This window comes from Alosa alosa, chromosome 23 (genome assembly GCF_017589495.1).
Source record: "Alosa alosa isolate M-15738 ecotype Scorff River chromosome 23, AALO_Geno_1.1, whole genome shotgun sequence".
Taxonomy (NCBI): Eukaryota; Metazoa; Chordata; class Actinopteri; order Clupeiformes; family Clupeidae; genus Alosa; species Alosa alosa.
In genome coordinates this window covers 28931838-28956701 of record NC_063211.1, presented here as the reverse complement: position 1 = coordinate 28956701, position 24864 = coordinate 28931838, and the positions used below count along the sequence as shown (strand labels likewise).

At 40.0% G+C, this 24864-nt stretch overlaps 1 protein-coding gene across 4 annotated transcripts in view; it reads left to right on the top strand.

Moving 5' to 3' along the window:
* Positions 1-3724: 3724 nt before the first annotated feature.
* The window catches only part of rbms1a (RNA binding motif, single stranded interacting protein 1a), a 37989-nt gene continuing 16849 nt past the window's right edge, over positions 3725-24864 (top strand). For all 4 annotated transcript variants that reach the window (XR_007192492.1, XR_007192493.1, XM_048234837.1 and 1 more), the window contains exons 1-4: positions 3725-4048; positions 17258-17442; positions 23178-23236; positions 24166-24257. Coding sequence is in view for 2 of the 4 variants with exons in the window: in XM_048234837.1 (XP_048090794.1) it covers positions 3998-4048; positions 17258-17442; positions 23178-23236; positions 24166-24257 (387 nt within the window). In the remaining 2 variants the exon portion in view is untranslated. The remainder of the gene's footprint in view (positions 4049-17257; positions 17443-23177; positions 23237-24165; positions 24258-24864) is intronic.

Genomic DNA, 24864 nt, shown 5'->3' with positions numbered 1-24864 from the left:
CCATGTCCCAGATAAGCTAAATTAACCCAGTGAAATGGGTAATGAACAAAAGAAAGTTGAATATTCACCTCTCTCTTTATCTATAGATCACATACCCAAATGAGCTTTAATCTGTTAAGATTCATTTCTAACATTAGTATGCACTGAAGTTTGGATATGTAGCCTATGGTTTCATCAGGTCCCTTTCCATAGGTGTAAAATCTAGCACCTAGATTATGAATGCAGACTGCATGGTGCTTAATTAATACACCTGTGGAAAGGGACCTGATGAAACCCATGAATAGCTTGAAATCAGCATACAGAATACATTTTACTTGTTTGCCTGTTCTTTCTGTTCAGTGGAATATGCTACTAAGAATGTTTATTCCTTCTTAATCCAAAAGATCATATATTTTGTGAAGTTGTTGTAGCTAGCCAGTGGCTGTGGTTTATTGAGTAGCCTGTCGCTGTTATGTGTCAGTAGAGCCGTATGGTGTGTGACCATGAGGTTGTTACCCTGCTATCTCCTCCTGTGTTTCTCAATACCTTCCCGGAGGCCCCCCATGGACTTGTTTTCATTCTAGCTTAGTTTGCAACCGGGCAGATCTGTCATGCCCATGGTAGCCTTGTTGATAGCAGTGGCTTTTTTATTCCTGTGAATTCCTCTAGTCATGACAATGAACTGATCTTTGTGAATGTGAATGTGAGAATGTGAATTGCTGCTCAGCTAAAGTATAAGTGTAGACCAACCTGAGAGCCTCTCAGTTATATTTTAAGAAATACAAACTTTTTGGCAGTCCCGGGAATTAAGAGGGAAATGTGATTGTGTTTTGCTACAAAAAAAACTTTCATCAATTTCTAGACATGCCTTTGCAATCAAAACTTCTATAGCTCTGTCTAATCACTTCTGTGTAATGTTTGCAACATTGGTTCTCTGAAAATATTTTTGTTTGTCTCAGTTCTTTTTACTAATGGGTGTTTTACTGTCAAATTTATCTCTCCATTCATTTTTATTTCAATTTTGAAATGCATTTACCTCTGTATTCATTCTGACATGTATTTTAGTTTGCAGTTTTCATTTGCCATTGTCTTATAAAGCACTACTCCAGAGATGCTATAATTAATACATACACACTACATGTTTTTTTCATGTACAACACCGGAAGCAAACACAGGCATCCCATTCCCGGCTCATGTAATTAAACCTAATTAATTACATTAACAGTGAATAAAATCGGCTTAATCGGCTGAAGTCAAAGCATGCAGCAGGATGTGTTAGGCTGGGGTGGGGGATGTAACTGGGTAAAGCTAGTACAGCAAAGCAGTAGCAGCAACGAGATTTGTTCTGAGCCCTGCTCTCTCCCCTGCTTCTCTACTAACTCCTTCTCCCTGACAGATGACTGAAGGAATAATTCTTATTGGGTTCTTTAGAATGCAAAGGTCCTGTGAAGATCCTCCCCTATTTACAGAGCCATATTTGCTACAAAGTTATCAGAAAGTGGTCAAGGCTGTTTTTTGTTAATACAAAATTGACAAATAGCATAGTGACTTATGAGAGGGTTCCAAGTGAAAACATTTTATTGTTCTTCAACAGAGAACACCAAAGGTCATTCCCACACTCTGGCATGTCCTCTGGCCCTGCCTTAATACTGCCCTTTTGCCCCATTCTCTTCCGGCTTGTGACCGCTGCTGCCCTACTAAACTCCTCAGTGCTGAGCGTGAGTGCTGCACGTGCTTTGTGGCTGGCTGGAAGAAGGATGTGATCAGGGTGACAGCCCAACACAATTCTGATATTGGCCAGTCAGAAAGACAAAGATCAGTGCTGGAATCATCCTCCAAATCTGTACACACTGTAATAGTCCATAGCTGCGTCATTTTCACGTCACGTTTCATTTCAAGTCTATCTATTATGACAAGAGATCATGCATCCTTAAGTATAGTATACTCTTTTGCAGAGCCGGACAGTAACGGAGTACATTTACTTGAGGACAGTACTTGAGTATAATTTTGAGGGATCTGTACTATCATTTTTGAGGAGTACTCATGACTTTACTCAAGTACATTTGAGAGGCAAATATTGTACTCTTTACTCCACTACATTTCTATTCATAACCGTGAGTACCCGTTACTACTTCTAAAAAAAAAAGAAAAAAGAAAAATCTCGGAAACCCTCAATTTGTTGTTTCCCTCTCAAACGTGATTGGATTGTGCAGGCGCCACTGATTGGGACAGCCTATCAGCAATCACCTTCAGCTTTCCGCCAAAGTCAACTCCATGGTCAGATTTAGATAAGAGATGAAACCATGGACGAAACAATGGATGAAGACGCAGCAGGTCCATCCTGGGAATGTGCCAACCTGTGGCCCCACCTCGCCAGACTATTTCAATTTTATGAACAAGTTAATGATAGTTTTTGCTTCAAGTGTTTCAATTACAAAATAGTATTTTGTATTTGAAATACGTATTTTAAATACATTAGAAATACTGCCCATCCCTGGCAACATGGTAAAAAGATGAAAATGACTTGATTTCACTTTCAATTCCTTTTACATTCTCCAAGGTATTAACATTAACAAGGACATTTCTGTACATAAATGTAAGCATTGTGGCAGTAGTAATGCAATATTTAGAAAATGTAGGCTACTCTTGTACTCTTGATACTCAAGTACTTTTAAAAACAAGTACTTCAGTACTTTTACTTAAGTAGACATCTGACTTTTACTTGTACTTGAGTAAAAATTTAGCAAAGGGTATCTGTACTTTTACTCAAGTAATGAAGCTGTGTACTCTGTCCGCCTCTGCTCTTTTGATCCCGTGAGGGATAGTGACTGGTATTCAAATTGATACCTCTGATGTTGACTAAAAATCCTTCTCACGGTTATTTTCTGACTTTATATGTCTGTAGTTACATAATTAAGAACTCTGATAGCCCGGGCTAATGTGTGTTATTGCCGTGAGAGATTTGGCCTTTATAGAGCTGTTCTATTAGGTCTGTAGTTAAATGTTGATCCTTGGGAAAGCAATTAACATGAATTTCGTGCTTTGCTTTAATAGGCTTCATAAGCTGAGAATCAAAACAAAAAATGATAGGCCTACTTCCATGTGAATGACAGCCCCAGGGCGCATGTTGATTCGGCCTAATTGGGTTGACGCCTTCTTCCATGTGAAATAAATTCCTCAGAGACACTGTTTTGATCTGGTGGTTTAACGTGAGAGGCAACACGACAATGTTAACAAGATTATTTGTTCTGCCAATTATTCGAGAAGGGAGACAAACTGTCGATCGGGCCTATATCAGAAAACATGCGAGACTAATTCATTCTTTAGGCTATGAATTCCGATATATTTGTGAAGTCTGATCAGATCAATGAATAACTAGAATATGTAGTTGGGACAGCCCCTGCGGGTTCTTGCATATTTCTCTTGCCGGGTAGGATACTGCAGATGGGATGTGATGGTTGGTTTATGGAATGCGTGGTATGCGTGCAAGAATGAGCCAAACCTGCTTTTTAGGGGGAAAGCACTCCGCGCTTCTATTATTTTCGAGTTGTTACAAGTGACCCTTGATCAAATTAGTAATCGCGTTCCATCCTTATTATTAACACAATGTTGGTCTCATGCCACTGCATATATATGTTATCGTAGCTGTTCTTATATTGAACGATAAGGATCACCTATTCCCTAACATTACAAGGGAGAATGGTTTATTCCACAGTAGGTGGGTCTGCTGCGGGCCACAGGACGCAGATCAATGAACCGGGCGGGTTCCTGAAACTGGTTAGGCGACCCAAGGTGGCACAAACCTTGGACATCTTTTACTGTTAAAGTTCATATTTCATTGAGACACATAACATAGGCTTCATTACTGAAGGCAATCCAAGCCTCCATACAAACCGTGTGCTATGTGGATCATTTATGCGCTCTAAAGAAATCCGGGATAGGTCCTACACATCGACTGCAAGACATTTCATCTAAATACTTTTTGCCATTAACGAGTCTCGAAAACCAAGGAATTAAAATGATATTCGCCAACACTGCCAACCCAATGAGGACTCCGTACCGTAAGCAGGTATGTCTACACAATAACACTGCGAAGTGTCTCTGTAATTGCCAACTTAATTAAATGGCGTGTCATTTTTACATTGTTGCCTGCATTAAAGTCTGTTTAGTTGTAACGAGTGGTGCTACTAATAGTTACTTACCATGATGAAAATTCTCACTAACCGGTGTATAACAGCCTCAGTTGGCTAAGCTTACATCGAGCTGTTCGCGTGAACTAACCTATGGCTAGCTAGCGTGTGTCAATCGTCACCTTTAGATTGTTTATTATACATAGGCAGTATAGTTGAAAGTAACTGAATTACAAACGTGTGTAGGCTATAATGTTCTAGTGGTTGAACTATTTTAAACAAAGTCTTAGATTAGTCTGTGGATGTCACCTAGGCTATGTGATTTTTTGAGGTTGAGTGATGCTATAGGCAGTGGGTCCTGCGCTACACAGCCTAGATGACCTTTGTCGTGATAAGGATGGGAGATAGCCTAGCTGGAAAAAAAACGGCTTATCACACTTTTTTTTTCGAAAGGACGCAGGAATATTTGGTTATAGATGAGCAAACAGTTCCCGTTTGCTTCGTTTGAGATCACAGCTTTGCTAAACGCACGAGACGGGCTACTGTAGCCTACACGCGTAACGCGTTTGACATATCCGGTTTACAAGTGAATTTCCATGCCCCGAGCAGTGCTGATACAGATACAATAAAATAGGAACCCTTTCCAGTGTTTTTAATTGCTAAACGCTCCCTCCCTACGATTTGCCGTCCATGTTCATCCCCACGTACATTCCCTTCACCGTCTTTCGTGTCGAATGTGTATCACACCATGTATGTGATGCTGTAATCAGGCAATGTCATCTCAGTCCGCCTGTGTGTGTGTGTGTGTGTGTGGTGCTTAAAATAGGCTACCCTTCTCAGTCGTTTGTCATATATCGCCCACTTTGTACTTTATCTCTAACAATGACATCAGCAGAAATCATGGATTTGCCTATTCATGGTGAATCGGACTTTGGTTTGATGAAAGGATGGAAAGATGAAGTCGCAGGATGCTCAGAGCTGCCATTGTAGCAGTAGTCCGGGTCAAAGCATCCAAGGGGTGTGGCCAGATAGAGGGAGTTGTAGCTCAATGACGTCTGTGTAGCCTACTACAGCCCTCCAAATGTCTGGAAACGTAATATAAATTCAGTTGGTCAGTTTTAGCATTGGCCTAACCTTTGTCAGAAATATACGCCTAGAGAGTTTTTCAGTACCCTGCTCCTCCAGGTATGTGGCTGCCTCTAAGCAGTTCACTCATACATATGCTGCTACTATGTCACTTTTGAACTCGGGTGTGCGAATGACGCCTTAATTAGTATTTCATTAAATTCCCTCAGTTATAACTCTTCAGTTCTATGTGTGTTTTGAAATGTGGTGGAAAGTTACACATTATGACAAGGAGAAAACAGTGCTCTAATATATGTGATATTGTTACATTAAAGGTGCTCTAAGTGATGCTGGGTAACGTCACTTCTGTTCACAAAACAGAGAGCTAGCTCTTCCCTCCCTCCCCCTCCCTCCTGTGCAATTGAAACTCTCCTGAGCGCATCTCTTCGGTGATTGGCTGGAACAGTTTGTTATGTTTCATGGTCCAGGCTGGATCAGAGGGGTATTCCAGAAAGGAGGTTTAACAAACACTGAGATAAAACTTAACCTCTGGGTTGTCTGAACCTGTGGCGACTAAACCCGAGGTGTCGGTTCCAAAACACCGGTTACCAGTTAGTTCAATCAACCCTGTGTTAGATAACCTAGAGTTGTGCGCGTTCACGGCGAACTTATAAATACATCATCTATTGAGAGTCGAAACCATGAGTGAAACCAGCGAAAGGAAGAGCACCGTATTTTTCAGAGGCGGAGTAGTCGAGGCTTAAACGTTCCACATACTCGACACACCCGACCGGTAGCGCGACAATGTGACGTCACAGGAGCGCCGTAACCATTTATACTCGCGCGTCGTGGTCACGACACTAGTTGCAATATTCTCCTGAACAGAGGTGTCGCTGTTGTGAAAAGATTAACGCTTAACTACGTTACACAGCAGAAGAAGCTGCATTAAGAAACACTAGTAGCAGAGAATGTAAGCGGGCTCTGCTATTAGCTAGCCTCTGTGATGGTACTTCAGACTTTGGTTGCTACTATTCACAACTACCACCATCATTATCATCTAGTTTCCAAGGTGTGCGCACAGGTAGATAGATAGATGGATATATAGATAGATACTCTAGTCATCCCAAGGGAAATTGTAATAATTTAAACAGTTTAGTTAGCTGGCTAGCTAGCTAGCAGCTGGCTGAGTTTGTGTAATTTCCTGAAGTGGAAAGAGATTTTGTTCAGGCCTTAATAGATATCCTTTGTTTGAAAATAAATTGTTTCTATTCTTTCCTCTTAATTCCATGTGTTGCAACTCTCGCTGGTAACTTTGTTAACTTATCCATCAAACTATTAAAAATTCACGACTGTAACAAAACACTGCAACTCTTGCTTGCCCTCGAACTAGTCGATCTTCCTGTTTCCGCTTTGTCGCACTCGTCTGAAAAAAAATGAGTGGTGCGCTACCATAGACATAATATACATAGACGCCGCATCGACCGCTACTCCTTACTAGCGCTGATGAGATTTGGAGCCGCCATCTTGGACCGGTCATCCACTCCACTCAGTGTAATCTGTTTGGCGGTGAGATGAGCTGTCAGCGCACTTAATTAATCATATCTCACTGAATACCGAACAGATTCTCACGTTTTTTTTTTTTTGCTGCAAAGGTCATACATGTAGCTATGATACAGGTCACATGATTTAGCCGTATTTTAATATTCATAGTGGGTTTTAACAGTAATAGAATATTCTGATATATGATATAAAGTGACCTGGCGTCCGATATTAAAACTGGGAACATAATCCATGTTTGACAGCATAGACAAAACTAGTTTGATACAAGTTTAATGAGTTAAATATAGTTCACAGTTGACAGAAAAGTTCCATCAACAGCATTATTCACAGTCCACAGAAAGGTTCCATAAACATTTAAGTGAGATCAGTGCCATTCAGACATCTGAGGGGTATTCCAAGTAGGCCTATGTGGTTTAGAGACAAACTTGGGTAAATTGACTCAGAATAAGTTGTAAACCTCCCAGTAGAAAAGCTGTATGATACAGGAAACATGGTTGTGTGTATTTTAATATTCATAGTGGGCTTAACAGTAATAGAATATTCTGATATATGATATATTATAAAGTGAGGACATCCAATATAAAAACTGGGAACATAACTAATCCACTTTTGACAGCATAGACAACAACTGGTTTGATACAAGTTTTAATGAGTTAAATTTACAGAAAAAAACTATTAACATTTTCAGTTCAGTGCCATCAAAAATAAAGTGATGAACAGACATTGGTGTGGCATAAAGGAAATGGAATAACTGGGTTCAATATCAACAGCATTTTGTTAGACAAGTTCCATAAATATTGTAAAGTGCAAGTTTGTAGGTTTGTTTCTGATCCTTAAAAAACAGACATTGGTTTGGCATAGTAAGTGTAACAGTTCATCAATTCAAGACAAAAAGGTGACTTGTCACTTGTACAGTGTCAATGGGTTCATCAACAGCATCTGTTATTTACAGTTCACAGAAAGGTTCCAGCCCCAATGAAGAGATTAAATAAAAAGGAATTAAGAAACATTTTAGAAACTGCTAAGATCAACCCGCTCATTGCAATCAGTAAAGAATCAGGGAGTGTCTCAAGAGGCTCAGTGAGACAGAGTTACCGGCCATGCAGTTGGTTCTATGATTTCAACAACTGGTGCATGTCATTTTGTATGTTCCCACCTTGCTAAAATTGCTTGGGTACACTTTGGCTGAGAACAAAAGTGCTTCAGACAGCAGGTGGGCAAATAAGATGGCATAGTAAACTGGGTAAACTCCATAAAAGAGGACTGAGTCAACCAGACGATGGGAAAATGGGACACAGAGTGGTTTAATGCAGGTGATGAAGGTGGAGCTCATAAATCAAACATTCAGTCACAGTGTAGCAGATGCCCGCAGTACTGCAATGAAGAGCTGCACCTTCCTCAGTTCCAGGGGTGTGAGGAGACCGTTCAGTTCATTCACAGTCTTCTTGAACAAGGCAGTTGTTCTGGAGAGATACAAAATAAGAAATAAATGAATGAAAAGGAATTTGAGAGGCATCTTATTCTTGTTAGGGTAAATGACATGTGAATAATACAGTGTTGGGCAAGCTACTTCGAAATTTTAGTGAGCTAAACTATCAGTTACTCTGCCATGAATAAACGCTACACAAAACTACCACCCAGTCAAATGTATTAGTAGCCCAACACAAAACACAGCAGTAGGCTAGTTCACTACATAGGAAGCTACTTTAAATTGTGCTAATTTCACATGACAAGAAAAGTGTAGCTTGTCTGGCTAAGCTACTTGATAAATAAAGAAGTTGAGCTATTGAAAAGTTACTTTATTCAGGAAATAGTGAGGCTACCACCAACACACTTAGGCTACAAGTAGCAGCTAGCGATTGCCCAATAGGCTAGTCTGTGCCACTTGTGTAAAATTCACGGGCCAAATCTAGTATGATTTATTTCTACAATAGCCGCCTTGTGTCAGTTGTAATCTAAGTCAGTGTTATGGAATATGACTTATCAAGTCTCAGTCCCTAGCCGGGTGAACACCGAGTAAACATAGCCTAGCTAGATGGCTACGATTTTCATACAGTAATATCAAAGATTGCTCCTTCTCAGCTCTCTGGTAATATTCTATTCACAAAATACAACCAATAGTAATGGTTATGTTAAATCTTACTTGTGAAAAGTAAATCCCGAAAGTATGGTCCGCCCGATTTGAGAAGGAACATGCTGCACAGTGCTGTCATCTTCTGTCTTCTGCTGCAACACAACGAGGAGTATGACCGGTCCAAGATGGCGGCCGCGTTTTTTGTTTCCAGCAGCCAATGCGGCGTCTATGTATATTATGTCTATGTGCGCTACCTCGCGTTACCTGGCTAAAATCCTGGCGCGCCAGCAAGATCTACGTCATTTTGACGTCACGGTGTCGCGCTACCGGTCGGGTGCGTCGAGTATGTAGAAGCCTTTACGAGGAGGAGAGAACTGTAATAACAAAAAAAAAGAGCAATACTTAAGCGCCTGCGTCCGAGACCTTGCTTGGCAGAGAATAGCCTAACTGATCGTGTAAATGCGTATGTTTAAGATAGCCTATTTAATGTCAAAAGCACAATTAAATAATTCACTGGACATCACGTATTGTATTGTCTGCTTTCAATTATGCTTTCTTAAACTAGCCTACCTTGTCACAGATTGAGTGGGCCATAGAATTCTTTGAGAATCCCAAATGCAATTTTCAATTTTAACGCGGGTTCTACAGCTGTGGGCCAAGTTTTGCGCTCCATCAACGGAAGGGTGAATGTCGGAAGGCATGGGTAGCCTATTGGACACATTTCGGTGCACATTTGGAAGTGATGCTGACCTGCCAGTTGGTGAAACTACACTTTAATCATCATGGGTTTGTGTCCAGGAAAACGAATGAAGTTGTTAAAAGAGGAACTGCTTTTTAGCATAAAGGCAACTTTACGCACTAACCGACAGCTTGCCGATATGCTCTTCCAAGGCCTCCAACACTACAAAAACTCCTATTAAACAAATATTTTATCCCAAATGCCATCAGCATTCTTAACCAAACTTAGTGACAACATGCATACCCGGCTGAGCTGTACAGCTATTTAAACGTATTTATTAATTTTCTATAGGCTGTTTCCCCTTTTTTGTACTGTACTCGTTTTAATTATATCTTCAATGTGTCTGAGATGTTGTTTGTCCATCTGTCTGGTGAGCCAAACACAAATGTCCACTATGGTGTAGCCTACATTAACCCTCTATACCCCAGTGGAATTCTACAACAATGCTTCAGATTCCTGGGAATTCTAAGAGAAAAGGGCAATTTGAGAAACATTTTAAATAACCAAGAATAACTAAAAATCTAATGAAAAGTGTCAATTGTAAGTTTCTTTCAGTTTAAAAGATTAGAAATTGCTCTTTCAAATGATATATGATCCATTAAAATTATATATTCATGTTCCCATAGACAGCCATAGGCCTACTCACTTACAGTCTCAAAGTTTTTCACTAACAAAAAGTTATAAATATGGTTCACATATTTCTGTATTAGAAGCTGGGAAACACGATACTATATGAGTACTGATTTCATTGAAATAGACTGGCATATCTTGCACTTATTTGGGATTTAGTTGGACAGTGAGCCTTACAGCTAAAAAATGATGAGGATATGAACTAACGTGAGGCCATGAAGCATAGCGTATGAAATCGTGACTCATTTGATAAGCATGTCACCAACAACAGGGACTGTTAATCCTGACATGGATTTACGTTTTGTTTTATATGCACATCATGTTATATAATTTATCTAAACTTGATCAGTTGATGATAATGAACCTGTTGCACTCTGCTCACTAACCTTCAACCTATCCTGTGCTAACATTACGAAGTCTCAGACTAACGCTAACGTTACATCAGTGAAGGTAGCAAATTAGCAGGCTTTTTTTGTAATCAATGAAGATGTGTGAGACATTGGCCTACTTGTATACAAATACATTTTCCTGACATCCATAAGCAGAAAACACAACGGTGGTTCTCGCTTTGGTTATTAGTCAACAAAACTCATTTAGAGAGACATACATAAGTAGTAGTTTGCAATAACTATCTGTAAGTGGGATAACGATAATGTTAGCTTTACTGTACATGCCAGAAAGGGGTAATGTTAATGTGATATAACTGCAAATAAACCTGGCATGGGTTTATCATAAACTTTATTGTTAATTAGGCCATGACCCATCATTGAATTATGCCTATATTTTGCTGGTGCTAGCTAAACTCAAAACTGACTTTCACAGTGACAGCCATACAATTTTTTTATGCCAGAGAGGCAGCTAAGTCAGTCATGACAAACGGGAGGATGCTAACGTTAAATTTATTACACTTTCATGTTTTTTTATTTTGTCAATTTCTTACATCAATATGATCGCCACTTACATCAAAACATGGTGGATGCACATCAATACCATCTCATCTAATGAGAAAAGACGCGGACGCTTTTGTTAGAAGCCATAACTCCAGAGGCACCGTGAAGTCCTCAGCCGGTCAGTCAACAGGCTAAACTCAAAAATACCGGAGAAAAGTCAATAGCGACCTAGCCATTTAAGTGTGTCAAAATAAAAGTCTGGTGTTTATTTATCCACTAACGCTGTATTATTTCATGTATGAAGGTTATACTGTAGCAGATGTCTCTTTAAGAATTGCGGCCCGGCGCGGCCGTACAGGAGAATATAGAACGGCGCCGACGGCCGCCACGGGTATAGAGGGTTAAAGATTTATTTTATTCTATTCTAATCCACCATGCGTAATGTAGGGATGGAGAATGCTTTTCAAGTAGGAAATATTTAGGATTCAGCTGTAAAACTCGTTTGGAAAAGAATGGATAGGCTAGTCCTATCATGTGATGTCGTGGTCTTATCGCCCTCTCACGGTGAATTGCACGGATTAATATTACATGATTTTGTGCTTCTTTGTCAATCGGACCTTCTTCAAAATGAAACGCCATTGTGTGACAAGTGTAAAAATAGCGGCCTGATTGAACATGCACTGAAATAACCGAACATAATTGAACATAACCTGAACAAAACCTACACCCTACCAGGTTAAGTTCAGAGCATATGTTACCATAGTTACTTACAGAGCCTGATCATTTTTGAGCAGGATGTTTTGTTGTTGTTTTAGAGCTGTCCACAGAGACTGCACATAAACTTTTTACAGTGTATTCAGGGGACAGGCAGCTAGCAGATGGTGAGGTGATGTTTTAGCTTAGAAACCACGTAACATCCCTTAGAACACCTTTAAAAAGTGGAAAAAAGAAAATGCAAAGTTATCACTTTTTCCAGATAGATTCATGAACAACAGAGCCTCCATTGTGTTTCCCTTCCTTTCTCCCTCATCAGATTCGTCTGTGTGGGATCCTGGCTCGCAGAGGTTAATGTGGCCTTGCGATTTCACAGTTTACACAAACCATATGTCCAGAGATGACTGCTCCTCATAGCTGTGCAGTCTGAGGGAGTATGCCAATGCATGAGAGATGGCCTAGAGATTGTGTCCGATCTCTCCTTCTTCTCTTTCCCCTTCCCAACTCTCTCTCTCCCTCTCTACTGCAATCTCTCTTTCTTCTAGCATTGTTTTGTATGCAGGTTTTATCTTTTTTTATCAATCCCTTCTGCCTTTTTGTATTTGCATGTTGCTCCTTTTCTTGCTTTTATTTCTGATTTACTCTCTGGTTTCCCCTTTTTTCTTTCTTTTTCCCCTCCCTTCCTTCCTGTTTCTCGCTCACTCTCTTGTTCAATTTCTCTCACTTGGGATTCTTTACTTATCCTCTCAGAAGCACATTTTAAAAGTTAGGGTTGTACAGCCTATAGCCCTTGTAGGCCTCTTGTCTGTCAATTTCATTGCAAAGAACAATTGCCATGCCATCTTTGACAGGGAAGAATATAAAAGAATGTTCCTCAACAATAGATTAAACACTGACCTTTCATACAGAAACTCTTTGCTAGTTGAAATTATTTCTTTATGGCTGAAAAGCATTCCAAATAACTTTTGAGGAACCTCCTTTGGGGAAAAGCTGTGTTCTGCCCACAAGGGGTGTTAAGACAGAATATTTCGGAAGAGGTAACTGCCCTCGCACTGTCGTTTTGCAACTCCTTTGCTTTGTGGTCAGATACGTCTGTCATGACCTTTAAGTTTGGCCTTTGGCTACCTTCCAAATTTTAACATTCACTCACTTGCAGTGGAATCAATAGTTCCTTTGTCCCAGACTCTTTGAATCACTCCATGTTCAGGAAATATACCCCCACCTCTCACCCCCCTCTCTCTCTCTCTCTCACACACACACACACACACAGACTGCCATCACAAGGAAAATTGCCCAGATATGCTCCTCCCCTTTGAGAGTGGTCGTTGATGTGACACTGAAATAAAAGGGGCTCTTTTTAATCTTCCCATCAAGAGCAATTATTAAGACATGCATCCTCAAAATTACTTATATATACTTATGTATATGTTCCAACTGGTGTTTGAAATTTGTGTTCAACACACAAGAAGGTGGATAGACTTTAGAGTTTCCAGCAAGTGGTGTGTCCTCTCGGCCACAGCCTGGTGACATGACGAGGTGGAATGAATGTGACTGAGAGTAGGTGTCTGTTTGTGTTCACTAGAGTGTGTGTGTCCAACTTTCCATATGAGTTGGCAAGGGTTTTTGTTTCTATTTCCCCAATTTGTGTTTTTGTGTCTGTATGTGTGTGTATGTAAGACTGAAAGGATGTGTGTGTGTGTGTGTGTGTGTGTGTGTGTGTGTGTGTGTGTGTGTGTGTGTGTGACTGACTGAGAGAGAGGACATGTGTCTATGCTTTATTACTCTACCACTATTTTATGTGTGTGTCTGTGTTTAAATGTGAGTGTAATTGATAGAGTGAGTGAGCACGTCTGTCCATGCTCACCTGAGTGAGTGTGTATGTGTGAGAAGGAGATGGTTACTTTTGGAGAAGTAGGTCAGTGTGTCAAAGCACATATGGCTCCTTGTTAGCATCCACAGAACCCTCACCAGGTGCCTTCAAAGGTTTGCTTTACTGTTCACTTAAATCACCACCTTTGACATTCGAGCCAGCAGAATTTATATTAATCTTTATGCACTCTGACTCACATCTTCTTACATACCATCTCTCTTACATACCATCAACTCTTACATACCATCAACCATTCATTAGTTATACCTTCGGTTTTCACAAACTATAGGACTTTGTGAGTAGTCCTTATTTCACATTTCACATGTTTCTTTCATTTTATTGGGTGTGAATGGGAAACATTTGAAAAACATGGGCTATGGGCTTTTTTTTTATCAGTGGCCATTTTGTTTGTAAGTAGAGTGCTGTGTGGAATGGATGCTGTTTTAATGAATGAGTCACCGGAAGGAAGTGATTCAGCGCTGTGGGCTGTGGTCAGGCTCCGTGATGAAGCACATGTGGTGGGTGAGAGGCCCCCACTTCCGCCGTCCCAGGCCGACCTCACCTGGTCACATGATAAACCCCACCACCACCCCAGCTTTTCCTCTGTCTGTATCGAAAGAAATTCCACCCCATATTGACAGAAAATGACTTTGACATGGAAGTGTTTGTGATGGGGAGTGAGACTAATGTGCATTTTGAGATCACTCAAAATGCACATTAGTGATGGAGACAGTCTATCTGGCTTCAGTACAACAGCATCATACACTCAGTTTTGCGAGTAAAAGAGTTAAAGTCTCTTAGTAGGTGCACTACTGTATTTCATGTATATAGTCCCCCTTTCTATTCCCAGACTGAGGGGGGGCTTAGAGAGAGGATAGTTCTAGCCTGGCCCTGCCCACCTAGATCTTCTGCTTAGAGAGAGGATAGTTATAGCCTGGCCCTGCCCACCTAGATCTTCTGCTTAGAGAGAGGATAGTTATAGCCTGGCCCTGCCCACCTAGATCTTCTGCTTAGAGAGAGGATAGTTAGCCTGGCCCTGCCCACCTAGATCTTGTTTCTGGGAGAGCTAGTCTGGGAACCCCATAGTTCATAACCTTTCCCTCAGACAAGCAAAATGTCAGGCCAATCAGCAACGAGAGGGGAAGATGAAACCGAAACTTATTGTGATAAACAGATGTAGCAACACCTGCAAACGTCAAAAAATGCAGAAATTTATTTGCAGCAAAGGTAGACCCACATATAGTGTTTTTTGACTGTTGATGCTATTTATTGTCAGTTTGTAAAGTTTAGGTGATGTAGGAAGTAACATTAGGAATCTCTGATCAATGTGATTGGTAAGGCTGGACCAATGATTTCAAAAGTGAATGCCCGTTGCAATGCAAGTGTTACACAAGTTTTTCAATCAAGGGTTCCCAGACTCTATTCACATTATTCTGCACGCAAACATGAGGGGTGCCATCTTTGCCTGCATTGTGTCCGATCTTCCCATTGAGCAGTACATCCATTAGGATACATTTAGATAGCAGAGTTCTATCGAGATGACTGGCATCATATGTTATGGGTCATCCTAAAATTAGGAACGTTTATTTAGGATTTTGGCGACTTAAGACATTTCCGTGATAAACCTTTCCTATCTGAAGTTAAGAGAACACTGACTTTGGAGCGGCTGTTGTGTAATGACTTTCTAAACGTAGTTGCCATGGTTACCAAACAGATAAGATAGAATTTGCGAGTTAGGAAGTTTCTGTAATATGCCCCGCAGTAAGTGTTTTAGTTTTAGCATTTTAGACAGTAAATAATCAGATAATGCATTGGGCTTTGGGTAAAAAAAATAAAGAAAGTAATTTATACAATATATTATGAAAATGATGTATTTGCATGCTGTGCTAAGAATGGCCAGTCCCTCTCTAAAATACATCTCCATACGATACGGTGGCCACCACCGCATATCATCTACACACTCCATAGAGGTGAATAGCCTTGGGTGGCGAAGAAGGTGACAATATTGCAATCTGACCACCTGAATGGCATTTTTCATTTCCCAAGTTAGCCTCTCCATCCTCTTCTGCCGTGTTATCCCAATGAAGCTAGACGGAACTAGCCGACCGGAAAGTTGAGCACAAGGTGGAAGAAAATACATTTCTAAAATGGGCGTGGTGGCATAAGGTGAATTCACTTTGTGAATGACTGGATATTTCCAGGCAAGGATAGTTGTCCTGTGACAATCCAAGTCTGGATTTCCTTGGCACCCCTCTCCAGTGCTTTAATTGTTTTGCCTGGACAGGAAAACAACAGATTGAAAACTGTGAGTGCATATGGAAGAGAGAGAAGGAGATATATGGAAAGAGGGAGTGACAGAGAAACAGAGATGGAGGGTTGGCTATGTTTTAGCGAGAGACAGGGGGTGTAGGCTTTCAGACAGGCCCTTGGGGGAATGGAGTTGTGAGATAAGAGAGTTGATTTGCAGGTCAGGACAAGAACAGCTCATTGTGATGGCTCTGGAAAGGGGGAGTGGGTGCTTTGTGTGTAAAAGGTGGTAAACGTTCAGTGCAGTATTGGGGGTTGGGGAGGGGGCTTCGGTGCGTCCCACTCATCATGCCAAGGCTGTTATTAACAAGAGACCAGCATAACTTATCTAAGAAAATGTGATTGATGAGTATGCTTGTCCTGGCACAAATGTCATGGTCATTGAGAGAAGGATTGATCACTGTACCTGGTGCCTTTAAATTGTGTCATGTGAACAGTTTTTTTTTCAGCTTTTGTCAGGTTACTTGTAGATGTAGGGAAGACACATCTGTGTTGCAGAAGCAGAAGTTTCCAGGGGTGGATAGTAATTTAAGGGAGCCTGTTATTGTATGTTCTCTATATAATTCTTTTATATTTTTGTACCAAGAGATGTTTTGTAATGGACATTTATGATGAGCACTGAAATTAAGAACTTGCTAGGTTCTCTGTGGCAGAAAAGGGGCAGACATTAAGGGACAAAATAAAGTCTGGGTTTGTAAATGAGGATCACAAAAAATAATAAAATTTGTTATTAAGATATCGCTATCTCTCTCTCATTCGAATACACTGCCATACTGTTCACTGCCATACTGTACGAGACCATACCGTTCTACTTAAAGTGATATACAGTAACTCTCTGTGTATTAGCTGCATTGTGTATAAGCCGCATGACAGTGTTTCATGCAAGTTAAGAAAGCAAAACCATATTAATACCATATTAACTGCCCCCATGTATTAACCTCATAGCTGAAGAAATTTTGCAAAATCAATTATAAACCGCAGCTAATAGTTGGGAAATTACGGTAGTTGGCATATCAGCAGTGGATGTTTCATTAGATGGTTATCCATGGCAGTTATATTGTTACTGTAGTTAAGTACAGCTTAACTGCACAACTTGCATGACACTGTGGAACAGGTGTCATTTTCAGTGAAGTACTTCCATAGGAATGTCATGCCAGTTTAGCCTTAAAAGCCTTTTTGTTCATATCTAGTTGACTGCTGCCTATTGCACCGAATGGTGATTTCGATAGTTGACTAGTTGATAAACCCCTTAGCGACAAAAGAAAACCACCTTTTCACCTTCTCCTGTTGTCATGACAGCCTGCTGCCACGACTGCCCACCCCATGGCTCCACCCAGCCCCAGTACCAACGGCACCAGCAACGGCAACAGCAGCAGCAGCAGCAGCAGCACCACTGGATGGGAGCAGCTCAGCAAGACCAATCTATACATCCGTGGCCTTCCACCGTCCACCACAGACCACGACCTGGTGAAGCTTTGTCAGCCGTGAGTATGGCACTAATCAACCCCCAGGGCTCAGTGTCACTGATGTACTGCAACATTGCACAGTTAGAGAGTAAAAAGAGAATTCTGTGGATTATCTCCATTACATAGGAGAGCATCTCACACATCATGACAGTTTAGTCGTAAACAACCCCTTGGATGCATAAATATTAAACCGCATTGTTTAATGCCCAAGTGGTCAACAATAAAGACTGGCATTTTTAATTGAAGCTGGCTACATATCTCCAAAACTCTTCTCCTAAACACACTTTCATTGTCCCACAGCATAACCCCAAGTTGGGGTTAGTAAATAATAGGTGTGTAAAGGTACAAGTATTCGTACCGAACCGTTTAGGTACAGGATGTTAGGTTCAATACAGATGTGTACCAAATGAATCAAATGCGGTCTTTAACAGTAATTATCACCCGGAGAGAAGCAATACTCTTTTCTGATTGGCTGGCGGGTGGGCTTTTAATTCTGAATAACGGAACACCTATGAAATAGATCTGGTAATATCTCATATCAATGCTTATGAATATGAATGGTAACCATAACAACCATAGTAGGACGACGGTTGAGCCTGGAGGCAGGCTTCGCAACAATGGAATCAACTCTAAACAAGCTAACTGTCCATGCTATCGCTGTTATAGCGCCAACAAAAGTTGTAGCCTACAACAAGCTGAACTAAGGGACTTCTTTTTAAACGGAACCGCGTTTCCTTTGCGTGCTATCAAGGCATGGCATTACAGTGGTAACCGGGTAATAAGCGGGATAACGGCCTTCGAGGTGTGTCCAGTTATACGGAATTTATGGACTCGGGCAGAGGCAACTCCGCTGCGCGTTGGGGAGTTCTTTGCCCCTTGCCCTCGTCCATTAATTCCGTATAACAGGACACCTCGGCGGCCGTTATCCCTTACACAACAGTAGGCTTTTTTGCTTGTGGACTATATTTCAAATTCCGAGTTTCTACTTAAACATATTAAGTGCCATGGCTTTTCTCAAAGTCAAGGTGGGATCATTCAAGGCTGCTATTGGAAGGATGTTACGTCATCAAGTTCTGCCGAAGTACTGTTCCAATGTCAAGCATCCATCAAAACCTTCCAAATTCTACCAAGGCCAAAGTCCTTCGTTTTGCCAAATTTTCGAGGATGCGTGTGTGTATCCTCTAAGTGCTCTGAACACCCACAATCCTGTGGGCACATTTATGGAGGATTTACTATGTATTTAAATGTAAACATTGTCTTATTGCCACTATGTAAAGTAACCTAAATGAAGTATGGGCTCAGGTAATTTTGACAACTTTGAACTCTTACACTGTAATCGTTTAAAGAAGGCATTTAGGATGGGTATTTAAACCTTTTCCAAGGAGAGCGATTGTGAGCTAAATAGTACAATATTCTCTTTATGATTTGGTAACACTTTATAATAACTACACACAATTCATCATTTATTAAGCCTTTGTTACTTATTAGTTAATGGTTTGTTCATCATTAGTAATTTCTTGTTCATACATAATTTATCATCAGTAAAGCATTTGTTCACACAATTATAAATGGTTTGTTCATAGTAAATAAGCCTATCCAAAAAATATGTTTGTAAGTACATGATTTATACTTAATAAGTAATGATACAACCACTTCATGAAATCATTTTCTTATTATAAACCAGTTGCAAACTATTACAAAATGCTTTGTTCATCATTTGTAAAGCATTGTTCCTACTGTATGTTAATTCTCATAAATAAAGTATTTGTACACACAGTTATAAATGGTTTGTTCATAGTAAATAAGCCTATATCTAAAATATGTTTATGAATTATTGTTAATACTTATTAAATTATGCAATATACACATGCAATAATGATTAGTATATTTTATAAACCACTTCCTAATACTATAATTCATGATTAACTCAGGGGTTACAAGTGGTTAGTTAATGATATTTTGTGAGCTTATCTAAAGTGAGGACTTTCTATGCCTTACAACACATTTTCAAATGAGTTGTAAAGATTGCATTCACATTCATTCATTTAGCAGACAAGCGACGTACACATGTCAATTAAATTGAAAGCCATTGACATAACAGTAAAAGCCAGGAATTGAACCCCCAACTTTTCAGGCTACTGCATGTTAGTCCAGCTCCTTATCCACTACACTACCTTGGCACAGATAGAAACTCCTACAACTATGCAAGAGTTTCTGTTTTCTTCTACTACACACTGTTATTAAACATCTGTAAACTATTATTAAATGTTGTACTCTTCATTTGTAAAGCATTTGTTATTCCTACATTAATTCTCATCTGTAAATCATGTTTACACACAGTTAAAAATGGTTTGTTCATAGTAAATATGCATATCTATATTATATTTTTGAATTGACTGTTGTAACACCACTGGGCAGAGGTAGTGTAGTGGATAGGGAGCCAGGTTAACATGCAGTAACCCATAAAGTTGGGGGTTCAAACCCCGGCATCCACCAATGTGGCCTTGGCCTTTAATTTCATTGACATTTGTAAGTTGCTTTGGGTGAAAGTGTCAGCTAAATGAATAAATGCAAGTGTAAACTTTATAACTCATTTGTAAATGTGTTGCAAGGCATAAAATGTCCTCACTTTAGATGAGCTCACAAAATATCATTAACTAACCACTTGTAACTCCTGAGTTAATTATTAATTATAGTATTAGGAAGTGGTTTATAAAATATGTATCCTCACCCTAACTAATCATTAGTGCATGTGTATGTAACAACTGTGTATGTAACAACTGTGTGTATGTAACAACTCAAATACACATACACGCCAGGCACCGACTAGAAAAAGGTAGCGATGGAGTTTCTCAGACATTCGTCATGACAAAGCCAGCGAAAAAGAAGCAAAAACCGAGAAAACAGTAAGGAAATTGCCAATACTGCATAGTTTACCTTTAAATAATGGAAATATTACTTAATCAAAAACATATTATTGCATCATTTATTAAGTATTAACAATAATGTATAAACATATATAGGTTTATTTACTATAAACAAACTATTTATAACTGTGTGAACAAATACTTTACTGATGATGAATTAGAAATTACTAATGATGAACAAACCATTAACTAATAAGTCACAAAGGCTTAATAAATGATGAATTGTGTGTAGTTATTATAAAGTGTTGCCTATGATTTTGCTTAATGGTTGCTGCTCTGTGGTTTATCATTCATTTTGTTTTAAAAAGAAGTTGACAGGAGGCATGATTTTCAGTAATGCACACCTGCAGCGTGTCATGACGTCAGATGGCTGAATTTACAGTAACTTACAGTAGAGTGGCAGTATATCACAGCAAGGTAGCAGCAGAGTTACAGTAAGCAAGACATTTACTGTAGGGTGCTGTACAAGATTCCTGCTTCACAAATATTACCCAGAATTAGCTCCAGTACCGTGCTGTAATGGTAAAATAGGGTATGATTCTATTTTGCTGTGCTGTACAGCCATTTCTTAGTGTAGGCACTAATATACTTTACATTTTGTTTCCTCTAAATGTTGTCCGTCATTCTTAATCTTTGCAATTGGTGCATTGGCATGTTTAACTGTTGGCTTTAAAAAACGTTAGGGCAGGGATCTACACTTTCTTTCAATGCTCATCCTGTGATCGGTGACCAGGCCTACCAACGAAATGCAGTTTGTGTCTAACCAGAAGTGCAAAAAAGCAGAAAAGTGCAATGTGATATAAAAAGTAGTTGGTGCATAGACAGGACAAAATATATAGTGCAGTGTAGACAGTAGTCCTTATTACATAGCCAATTTATTCTGCTCTTATAAAGTTACTGCTAATACACTGCACATACTTAATTTATACTACTCTAAACCACCTTGTGGTTTACAAGGCCGTACGCACTGTGCGTACCATCAGGCATCTCAACAACGACAGACAATTTCCTCTGTGTGTGTATTCACACCAAGTTGACCTATCATAACTTCCTAACTGCATGACAGTAGGCTATTTTTTTTCTGAAAGTAAAGTTTCTAAACACGCACGCATGCAGCAATTACAGAAGTCAAGTCAAGACTTCAAGGCCATCATGGATATAAAATGTTTTTTGAAAAAAACGAAAGGATGGAGACAGCAAAGCTAGGAGTTATTTCAGATGGGCAAGAACAAGTTGGTCAAAATTGGGATGCTTGTCAAAACGTTAGCGTTACAGTTGGAATAATGCTAAGGCTACTGATGTTAAAGTGCACACGATGTTTAAAGCCATACACAACGGTAAACTGGGACAAAACTAAAGGTAACTTTAGCCTTTCTTAAAGGGCTGTATAAAGTTGTCAAAATGAATAGGTTGTTATTAGGCGGCGGGGTCTGTAGATGGGTGTACGTACCATAGCAATCATACCTGCAGGCGCCCCTGCACAGATACACACACACAAACACAGAGCCATGGTGTGCATGCGCTGTGTCTTTCGCCAGGGATCGGTGCTTCCCCGGGCTCGCAGCTGAATGTGGTGATTGTTGCGTTTGTGTTTTCCCGCTAGTGCATGATTTCCCCTGGCACCTTGACGGGCTCACAAGGGGAGGGACTCAACCACAGCGCCATCGGTAACAGCAGCTGTTGTTTAGCCACCTTTCAAAACCGCCGTGACAAGAAACCTACGCCAATCAGAAGATTATGGGCATAGTGTACTTCCTTTTTTGTTTTACAGAAAACTCTAAAGAGGGGAACATGTTCTTATTATTTTGTATATTTTGTTATGACATTTCATCCATTGACAATGAGAAATGTCAAACTAGCTAACAAACCCTGAATCCAATCAATTAGGTAACTAAATCAGAACAACGATCAGAGATTCATTCATCTGATCACATTCATCAGTGAGACTGAAAACGCCACTGTAGTTCAGCATGAACCATGCAAAAGGAATGTGGTGTGACTAATGTACAGATTTACAGTCTGTATTTATAGCCGTCTGGATTGGAGGGATGGAATGAACTCCTGTGTTCTTCTGATCCATTTCTCCTGCCAGGCCATATTGGTCTTCTTGCCCTCCTCTGCTTTTGGGAACAAAGCCATTGCCCTGGCAATTCTTGAAATTGATTCTTTAGAGTCAGTTAGCAAATAGCCTTAATCCCCTTTGGCTGATTTCCTGGTTTAAGGTTTAGTCAAGGTCACTGGAGTAACAAGAGAGCCAGATTGAATCAGGCTGAGCTGTGGGCTTAACAGGCTTTCAGATTTCACATTTTTATGGAATGGTGACATTCAGGGAGGCAATTAACAGGGGGAGGCATATCTGGAAGACATACCGGGCACTAGCCAGTGTTCCAGAAAGATCTCTTTAAATCACAGCAAATTATAGGCCAGCTCACCTGTGTTCCTCTTCAGATAGATTGTGCAGCTGTAAGGTAAAAGCCCTTTGGCTCAGCGAGACAACCCACGTATTTTGATTATGGTTAAAATCCCTTGACTTTTTCTGCATGTTGGGTTTTATCTGGAGCCACTGGGAAATGGAACCTTGGTAAGTGCATTGTGTGCCTCCAAAATTCCTGAACTTTCAATAAATCCCACAATGTAAATGATCCCTATCTGTTTGGCATCCTGGCTGGGACTCGTATGTCACACGTATGTCACTCGGATGTTCTTCTGTCAGGAAAGCAGAGTGGGACTCAAAGGCTTTCATGTCACTCAACACCTGCAAACACACCCTTCTCAGTTGGAGGCCACCAACCTTTTCAACAATGTATGTCTGTTCTCCTTTCACAGGTATGGCAAAATTGTGTCCACGAAAGCCATCCTTGATAAGACGACAAACAAATGTAAAGGTGTGTATGTGTGATTTCTGTTCTAAACAAACAAATGATAAAGGTGTGTATGCAATGAAAAAATGATTTCTGTTCAAAGGGGGAAACCAAACATTTTGGTTAAAATGGAACTATGATCCCATTTCTTCAATATGATTTGTTTGTTCCCTAAAATGTCTTTCCCACAATCATTTGAATGAGGACAAAATTGACAACAAGGCAACTCTATGAGATGTTTCCCACCAGATATTCCCACATGAGATGACGTTCGCAATGATGTTTTCACTGGGAAAAATGTTCTCCCATGTGCATGAACGCACCATAGTAGCCTATGCTGATTGATGTGTGCCTGTGATTGTCAAATGTGCAGGCTAGAAATTCGACTGAATTTGCATTAAAGCCTCGCCAAAATGCAACCTAGGGTCTTTTTGTGAATGTACCCGAGTCAAACTTTCGTTTAGTTTACTAAAAAGAAAGGTTTTGGCAAGATGATGTCAAGTGAAAAACCAACTGCTAAAGTGAGGTTGTTCAAAACCTTTCTTTTTAGTAAACTCTGTGTAGACAAACAATGTTCTCAATGCTCGAGTTCATGTGTACCCGAAAACGGTAAATCTTAAAAGTGGCGCTACTGTCCTAATTATGCTTTTAAACGAAAGTTTGATTCGTGGTACATGCACAAAAAGACCCTAGGTTGCATTTTGGCGAGAGTTACGCTTTAAATCAGGTTGTTTTAACTAATATTATGCTGCAAGGTGGGGTTTTGTCAACTACATTTAAGTTGCCATATTAAAAATTCCAAGTTTATTCCAATTAATTCAAGTGTAGTTGATGGACTGTGCTTATTTGACAAAAGCAATTCCTGTTTTTCCTTAATAATGTCAGTATTGTCAATAATGTCAGCCCAAGAGGATGGTCCAAATGCTTTTAGTAATGTCTGCTCCCCATTCCAGGTTACGGGTTTGTAGACTTTGACAGTCCAGCATCTGCACAGAAGGCTGTCTCAGCGCTGAAGACCAGCGGTGTCCAGGCACAGATGGCAAAGGTATCATACACTTGTCAACTTTAACACAGCAGCAGTCAGTTTCCTTAATACTTTTGCCATTTTGCTGACTGAGCTCAGCAAGGCAGTGGTGTGTTCAGCAGCTTTTCCTCTTTGCCACTCAGTATTGGCAATCTAGCTGCATGAGGAGTGCTTCTTGAAGATTAATGGGCAACTGAATCAACAGATTAGCCCAGTTATTGAACCAGTAAAATCAAGTTTAAAAAATGGTTTAGTAAAGCAACAATCCCTGTAAACCAAAATGCTTTTACCTTCCAGGTTCTGTAATAGTGCAGAATAATATTATAATCTCATGTGACTAACCAACAGACCTCTAATTATATACATTATTTATCACTTTATACCACTACATTGATTATATATAGAATAAGTGCACTAAAGAGTTCACGTTCATGAACTTAATGACTTTAAGCCTGAGGTGTGTTGCCCATTTATAACAGTCCTTGAACATCATTAATTATTGCCAACCTGCATATTGCCTATTCATTTGTGACCCCAAGTCAGGTGCTGCCAGAGAAACTGGTTTTCTAAGCGCATAGAGCTCTACAGTCCACCCTTTGGCCACAGTGTGCTGGTGATGGGTGCATCT